Below are 8,721 nucleotides of genomic sequence, written 5' to 3'. Positions count from 1 at the left end.
TCCTAGTACATGCAAAAGACCTTATCTCAGTTGAAGCTTGGAATTTCCAAATAAATTTATCGAGAGCAAACAATTTAAAAGAATCAGTTAAGAAAACAATTGGATAACAAGAATAGTAGCTGGTAGAATTGAACCCACATGCCTTCAGCAATAGTGAAGATTATATTCAAGTGAAATCAATATTAACATACTATGCAAGATTGAATAATCAATATCAACTCTGCATGGTGCACAATCATAAAAACTGGGTGGAATGTATCAATTGCTTGCCCTGCCTTTCTTTTGTTCAACCATCGAGGCAAATTATAACCGAAGAAACAAACAAGAATAAATTAATTTGAAATTATTCAATTGCTAGTACTGTAAATACATGGTCTTAGAAAGAATTGTATCATGTAAAGGAAACAAACAATCATATAGTCATTGAGTGGCTTGCCAAGCCAAGATGATAATTTGGGTCATACAAATTTCTGGCTTAGCCATCACCCATCAGTATTTTGATGATATGATGTACGATATGAAGGTCACATTCTCCCGTTCTGGCTCCTGTCTAGTTTTAGGCTCAACTATTGTTTCCCAAATAATTTAAAAAAAAAAACTAAATTATTTTGAAGTACTGGAAATGACGACCATTAAGCCTGTCATAAAAAATGAAAGTAGTTGAGAGCAAAAATGTTCTTTAAGAACAGATTGTAATCTCCATTCCTACATTAGATACTTCGACAACCAAGGCAGATCTTTGCAGTCTCTCAGCGAAAAGGCTACATCATCGCTGTCAAAAAGTAGAATCAATGAAACCAGTCAAACTAATGAAATCAAGCCAAATGTAGCTTGTAAGTGTGGATAAACAAACGGAAACTTTGATTACAAGGCTTTTGAAAATAGTTAAATACTCTTGTCACAATATTGTACAGGTCGTAAATTCTATACTGGGAAAAATGGGCTGGGTATATATGTTCCTTTCCACTGCCTTCAGATCTTGATCTTTTAGGCATGTTAGAAGAGGTGACCAGATTTGTAAAGGTTAGCTTATGAGGTAGCCAGAATTGCATTTTCATTATCAAACTTATTCCCCAGACTGGGGAAGCTGCTGATCACATATGCACAAGGACTAATTTATTTATCATTGACTCATAAACTCGAATTCCCTTACAAACACAAGGACTAATTTATTTATCATTGACTCATTAAATGTTTAAATTTTCTATATCATACACAGTGCTAAGTAAATCGAGCATTTTAAGGCTGGCAAGACCAATTCATTAATTTTAAAAAAATTGATTTACGTGGGAAAACTAGTTTAGTGACTAACCTAAAAAATAATCTACTGGATCAAAAGAAAATACCATGCAAACTTGAAAAAATTGACTTCTCCTAGATTGAAGGCTTAACATGCAAAGGATTGCAAAATCAAATTAAGTTCAATACTGAAGGAAAATGCAAACTATTCTGTTCATTCAACTTAAAGAGGGCACCACTCATATCCCATTATTTGTATCCATGGAAGCATCTGAAGAACTGATAAGGGCATTGAGAACTAACCTTGGGAAATTGAGCTGCAATTTTTGCAGCCTGTGCTTGGCCCCTGCTTCACATAAAATAATTCTGCACTCGCCTAGCTTGCAGCTGCAAAAAGTAGGAATAAAGACATTTCAGCTTAATAGATATGTAATTAGAACAGATCACGTACACTTCAACTTCACTGCAGCTTGAAATTATTGTTTTATATTAATGTTATTTGAGTAGAAAGAAGAGATCATCTCAGATGCATTAGTAGTCTTACCCAACTTGCAGGAGGGCATCATATCCGGGAAACACCTCTCCATTGCTGGTACAAAGACGTGAAACTGCCATTGCCAACTGCATTGTCAAATAAAACTTTACATAAGAATGACTGCACAAATTAGCCTTTTTCTGTCGTCTGCCAAAACAATGATCAATTAGCTTCAAGCCTAACCAATGCTATTTAAGTAGAAAGTAAACATCAGAATATAAAACCCCTAAGATCATCAAAAGATTTTCTAACATTTTGGGTAAAAAATGCATGCAAGAAGAAAAATCATGTTAGCTGCAAACTTCATGTAATAAATGCAATCAACTGAAAAGCTGAGGACTGGAGTTCGAAGGTGAAGAACTCTGATTGACCTGAATGCAAAATGAGAATATAATAACTGAAAGAAGCTTCGGAAGCTGACCTTTTCAAAAGTAGTTTCTCCCATTCCAGTTTTATATAGCTCGTGCACCATAGCTGTCAGGAAAATTTTGCTAATTCTGGAACAGTGTTTCATCACCTTCAAAATGAAAGAATGACGTCATGAATATACCCCTAAGTGATTCCATGGATTTCGCACGGAAAATCTGGCTTATATATAATGGAGAGCAATGAGTAATGACAATGATTTCCCCCTTCACCTATTTATTATATGTCCTATGGTTACTGGTCCCACAAAAGGATTTGGCCCTCCAAAGTGAGAGGGTCATTTTAGAGGGCAAAGTAAGTCATCACAACCATTGATTGAGTTGCTTTATTGACTTTTCAAAGTAGGTAATCACTATTAATGTTTATGACTTTCTGATGACTTACTTTACCATCTAAAGTGAGTATTTACTTTAGAGGAGCCGGAGCTGGACCCAAAACAGAATAAAATCTTGTTAATGTTATAATCCTCAATTAAAATCTTGTTCAGCAACATTTGTAACAATATCAAACGCAATATAGTCACTATTATATTTACGAGTCATGACTTGGTTCATTGTCTAAAGCATCATCTAGCATTCACGAAAAAATGGAACTTCAATTGTCAAAAAAAAAAAATTCAGCGCGCTGCAAATTTTAACTCACTTGAATATGAGGTGCTTGGAACATTTCTTGAATGGCTGCTTCAACGTCTGCCATTGCAACAAGTCCCTTCCCTAGCGAAAGAATGTAAGTAAATTAGTGGACAGAAGTACCACCTCAGAAGGAATTCATGGATACAACTGATGCTGATTGTAGTTTAGATTATAGAGCTAACAACGTGGAATTAAATTATTCCATGATAGAAGATAGAAGGTTAAACAATGTCATATTCCTAGATCATTATCAAGCCTACATACATAGGTAACAACAGAAAGAGAAGTCTAGAGGAAGGAAGGCTAAGAACTCTGGTTCACATGGTTTTCATAATTTTATTGGAATCAGTATACATGCTGTTTCTAAGCAGAGCCCAGGGAAAAATGTTTTTTTTTATCATTTGTTATGCCTATAATACATGATGAAGTGATTGTTACCTTATGCAGTGTGTACAACATGAATAAACACCAATCATCCAACTACTAACCAAGTAAGACATCAACAGGCAGAATGCTATTTCAGTATTTCTCTTATATATCATCAATGATCAATGTGACTAAAGAATGAAAATGTAGAAGGATATGCCTAATTGCCTAGAAACCAAAAGCAAGCATTTAAGTATATTGTAAGCCTCTGATAACTTCAATTTTCAGACTTTGATTGCAAGTACATCAGTAAAAGGACAACCAACTACCAAAAAGACATTCCTTGACATCCTAGGCAATGCGAAGAAATAACATGTTAAGTAGGTAACATATCATTTGGAAAATATGTAATATATTCTAACAAAAACTAGGAAACATTTTGTGATCACCCACCCTACTGTGATGACATGTAAAATCTGTAAGGCATGTTTGTATACCTGCAGTAAAAGAATCAGAACTTGAAACTAGCTTCTTTGTACGGTAATCTGCTATTTCAGCTGCACGTCTGCATATCTCCAAAGCACGACGTGCATCTCCTGAGATGGCTGCAACCTGAAAAATTGAAGACCATTTTAGATGTAAACCAATAAACTGTTGTAGCAAAACAAGGGTCCATCATGTCTAAAAGATTAAAGGAAAACAATATTTATAATGAAATTGTGACTAACCTTTCTTGAAGCAAACTCTATAGCTTGCTTTTCAAATACATCAATTCCCTTGAGGCGACTAGAAATGATTTCTTGAAGCTGCTGATAATTATATGGGCTAAAGCAAAGCCTATGTATGCCCATTCGGCTTGATATACGAGGAAGCAACTTCTCTGGAAGATCCATGGTATTTGCTATCCCTGAATTCATTACATTATTGCGAAACCATAAGATTCCTCCGTCCACAAAGGCATCACAGTTGTTATAATCATATGGATTATTGTTTTCCAACTATTTTAAATTACCTCTTCCAAGATGGAAGATCATAATACTTAAAGTAGCGTTTTCTTTTACCTATCACAATTAGCTTGGAATGTGGCTTCGTAGGCCAGTCAAGAATGTTGTACAAAACCTGTGATAAAAGAAAAGTTTAAGGCAACATGATTTTATATGTTAAAAATTGTTGACCTAATGACAAGTTTCTTGTTACAGGATTTGAAGGTTACCGACTGGTTTCTGGTTACGAGAAGATCAAGTTCATCAATTAGCAAAATACATGGCCTATCAGCCTCTTCCCCAGTTCTCTTTCCTTCTACAAACCTCTCATTTAGCACGTGGAGAGCCTTTTTCCAGCTGACTCTATGTCCATTCAGTGCCTCATATATGACCTGAAAAAATATCAGATTCAGAACTATAAGATGAATATAGTCGTACAAAGCCAAAAACACTAGAATTTGTGAACTTTACCCTATAAATATTCTCTGGTGATGCCAATTTCAGACCATTAATCTCCACAAAACAGTAGGGTTTGATATTTCCTGCATCAACTTCTGCCCTCAAACTCCTCATCACCGCTAGTACACTCATTGTCTGCAGTTACACATGGGTAAAATGACTTATAAAACAAGACTTGGCCCTCGTTTGTGCAAACAGCTTTTCTACGCACTTATTCAGTGAGCGCTTATCATATAAGAGCTTGTGTTAAGTCAGAAGCGCTTCAATTTCATAAGCTATTTGTTTGGGTATACACATGGAGAAGAGCTTATACAAAATTTTTGCATCCAAGAACTTAAGGTCTTGGTTTGTCGAACAGGAAATGTGAAATTCTGATCCAAATTTAAAATAAAAAGGATGAGATTTCGGGATATGGGGTTCAAAGATGGGTTTCTGGTAAAAGCTCTGCATTAGCTGAGCGCAGCTTATTTCTATAAGCTTCGGTAAAAATAGCTTATTAGAATAAGTTCAAAATAGCTTATGTCGTAGTTAGAAGTTATTTTCTTATGGTCACTTAAACACCCACAGAAATGCTTATACTTTAAGATAAGCTCAAATAAGCTGTGAACAAGCTCTACCAACCCTACCCTTGCTCTATAATGGCTAAGTTAATGCCCCACTGGATATTGAACTAAAGAAACAAAATATTTAGTTCTAGACATAAAAAGATAGTACCTTGCCAGTTCCAGGAACACCATGAATGTAAAGGCAACGCCCCAGACATTGATCATCAGAAATAGCACCTTTAATAAATGTAGTTATCTCCTCCATTTCTCTAAATAAAAGCATGCAATGTTCAGTAGCTTCATAGAGAAAGATAAAATAATAAACAAATATTTTCAAACTTCAACATACTTATTTCTACAAGGTGAGGATTTCGGCAATGATGCTAACAACAGTGTGGCCTTTGCCCTCTCAAGATCAGTCTGTTTGTGAGACCTTATATGCTGTGGAATTATTTTTGTTCCTATCTTCTGAAGTCCGAAAAACCGTCCCTTGTGCAGATTCTGTATCATTAAGACATTTATTTTTATAGGAAATCATAAATACCCAGAAAAATGAAAAATATGAAGTGAATAATAATATCCATACTGCAGCTAACTGATGGCTTGTTGATGGCTGAGATAGTCCGTTTTTAATATTTTCCTCTTCATATTCAACATCTTCATCTGTATCAGAGTATGATTCCTTGTCATGACTCCAGTCTTCATCACTATCAGTTGCTTCACCACTCTACCATGTAAGAACCATAAACCCATCAATACTAGCACTACTAAATGATCAACTCTTTTAATAACAACAAAAATACTTATTTTTTTCTAGTCTTCTGGCATGATTACCTCTCTTTCATTGTCAATATCAGCAAGACGTTTGAAACTGTGCCAATGGATGTCATATTCATATTCACATAAGAAAACATCATCTCCCTCATTGCTAGCTTTAGTATACTCTTTAGGGGTCATGACATAGCAATGTCTAAGGACAGATTCTATCTGCAGTAAGTTAACAAAGGAACGATGAGATGAATTAAAGGGCGATCAGTTCCCACAATATTAAACATTATATCTGGTGCTATAGATATGCTAGAGATAGGAATGATATATAGTACTCCTAGTTAGATTAAATTTTAGGATATGGTTTCACCATTTAATTACTATTGTATAATGTAGGTGAGGTGTTGGAAGCACTGACTGTTTCATATTTATGACTTTGAAACTCCTTTATTATGTATCTAATTATAGTGAATACAATTGATAAATAAACTTCTAGGAGCACAATGAAGCTTGATAGTCTAAATTTGTATGACTGCTTAAATTAACATGGATGTGCGATTGCCCATTATAATCTAAATTAATGGCTTAGCAAGAAAATGGAGGTTCCATTTCTTATGATCAGAAGCATTTCAAACAACCCTAGGGTGTAAAACCATGAGATTCATAAAGGTAAATAAACATAGACCTGTTTGTAGATACATGATTCTAGATAAGCTAAACTAATCAAGATCAAGAATCTAATCAATCTATCAAAATAAGCAATCAGTCCATAATATTGATAGCTATTATCTAATCAATTGAAGTCTAATTCTAGGATGTTTCATTGCATCTAGTCATCTAGATGGTTTGAGATTTCATTTCCACAATAAGAACTAAACTTGAATAGTTGAATTGAGGATGGAAAAGAGAACTCGAGCCATCTAAATGCACCAAAAGATTTCAAGAATTACCACTAAAACATGCTCAGTACGGTTACTAAACATGATTGATTCATTGGTTGATAGATAGAAAGTACAGCTTGAGCATTTCCATTCATGAAACTATCAGCAAGTAACAACCATAACAGTTATCATCCAGTACCTCAATGTCGGCAAAATCATTGGCTCGATATAGCTCCCTGCTCAGGTTATGTGGTTGTCGGCCAACAGAAGTCTCTTCTGGGATTGTATACCACCGCACCCGGCACCAGTACTTGCCATCTACTTCTTTCCATATGCTGCCACATTAAACCAAAGATGTCAACATAATTAGAATTCAGTGAAATGAAAAAGCAGCAAAAGCTAACCTGATTAATCAAGAAAAGACATGTCATACCTCTCAATTCTAGCAGCCCATAAATCACTGGAGAGAAGCTTCTGCCTCATTGTCCTGACTAGTCTCTTACCCTCCGGCGGCTTTGGGAAATCAACCTCCTTACCCATCTTACGAGCCTCGCAGAACCCACACGTCCAATCCCCTTCAGGAACATCACTCAACGGCGGCGTCAAGCATTTCAAATGAAACCCGCCCAAACAACCATCACACTCAAGCATGGTCTCCTCACCGGAACTAAAACACAACCGGCACTCCTCCACTTCGGGATCTTCATCGTCAGACGAAGCATCTTCCCTCCTCTTAACATAAACATCATCCCCAACCTCAAATTCACCCCCATCATAAACCACTTTCTTGTAATAAACCCGCCTCTTGAGCACCGCCCCTTCACTCTTCGCCCGTCTCCCTTTTTTCACAGCCATGGCTCTCGTAACAACCCTTCTCCCACCCTCACCCTCACCCTCACCGTCGCCCTCACCCTCCCTCTTCCTCTTCCTCTTCTTACTTTCCGATTGATCAGGCGATACCGGAGCAAATTGAGCATCAATTGACGCCCCCTTCCCATTTCGCTTCTTCGGCGTATCAACAATTCCACCTCTACTTCCTCTAGTAGCAGTTCTACGGGTCACGACTCCGCCTTCGCCAGATTCCTCAACACTGGTCTTCCTTCTTCTCGGAGTTTCGAGTCGAAATTCGGAAGATTCAGCTCCCTGATGAGAAGCTTTAGGGGAATCGAAGGTGAGGGACTTTGAGGATCGCTTGGATCTGCGAGGAAGAGGAGGGAGGGATTGTGGTGTGGCAGGGATGGAAGGTGAGGGTTTAGCAGTAGATTGTGATCGTAGATTGGGTTTCGAGGGAGATTTGAAAGACTTGGTAGGTGTTGCTGCTGCCATTGATGAACGAAAGATGCAGAGTGTGGAGCTAGGGTTCTTCAATGGAGGAGGAGAGAGAAATGAGTTATCAGAATTCAGATCTCGGAGCAGTGAGAAATGGCGCCAAACATTCCCTCTCGATTTATAACCTTTGAATGGACGGTATCGGATCCGGGTCGGGTTGCGGGTTTGGATGGTTCTACAGTCCTTGTTCGGATCCTAGCATGCTTTACCCTGCATTTTAAGTTCTCCCCATGCCATGTATGGAAAATTAAATAAAATTTAGAATGGAAGATAATAACTTCGAACCCCAAGTCAAAGTAAACACAGATGGTTAGTTCTAAACTGTAATCCTAAGTTCTAAAAATCCAAAACAAAATTAAAAACTTGGTCTAGCATGGTTGGATTGAAGATGCAACAGTGTCAAACCTAAAAAAAAATGAACTGAAATTGATGTTGAGATGACCAAAATAGTGTAAGCTAATTAATATCTGGTTACCTAAGGCTAAAAAACCGTACACGGACTGGGAGAGAGCCAGATATATTTGATTACCTGGGTTCGTGTCCCACGAGTTTGGAGAG

At 37.0% G+C, this 8,721-nt stretch overlaps 1 protein-coding gene and 1 non-coding gene across 2 annotated transcripts; both read right to left on the bottom strand.

The window, feature by feature from the left end:
• Nucleotides 1-303: 303 nt before the first annotated feature.
• Nucleotides 304-8,292, bottom strand: LOC130743442 (origin of replication complex subunit 1A-like). Its single transcript, XM_057595695.1, has 16 exons — nucleotides 7,268-8,292; nucleotides 7,034-7,169; nucleotides 6,020-6,172; nucleotides 5,772-5,912; nucleotides 5,535-5,686; nucleotides 5,355-5,454; nucleotides 4,653-4,775; nucleotides 4,412-4,573; nucleotides 4,260-4,317; nucleotides 3,927-4,105; nucleotides 3,696-3,810; nucleotides 2,843-2,913; nucleotides 2,196-2,291; nucleotides 1,784-1,860; nucleotides 1,543-1,626; nucleotides 304-772 (listed from the first exon to the last, which is right to left on the bottom strand). Exons 1-16 carry the CDS (start codon nucleotides 8,158-8,160, stop codon nucleotides 706-708), a joined length of 2,607 nt encoding a protein of 868 aa, XP_057451678.1. The 5' UTR covers nucleotides 8,161-8,292; the 3' UTR covers nucleotides 304-705.
• Nucleotides 6,035-6,112, bottom strand: LOC130709673 (small nucleolar RNA snoR28). Its single transcript, XR_009010150.1, has one exon. It is a non-coding gene; the product is annotated as a small nucleolar RNA snoR28 (small nucleolar RNA).
• Nucleotides 8,293-8,721: the final 429 nt, after the last annotated feature.

Source organism: Lotus japonicus, chromosome 3, assembly GCF_012489685.1.
Source record: "Lotus japonicus ecotype B-129 chromosome 3, LjGifu_v1.2".
Taxonomy (NCBI): domain Eukaryota; kingdom Viridiplantae; phylum Streptophyta; class Magnoliopsida; order Fabales; family Fabaceae; genus Lotus; species Lotus japonicus.
This window is presented reverse-complemented; position numbering and strand designations above follow the sequence as displayed.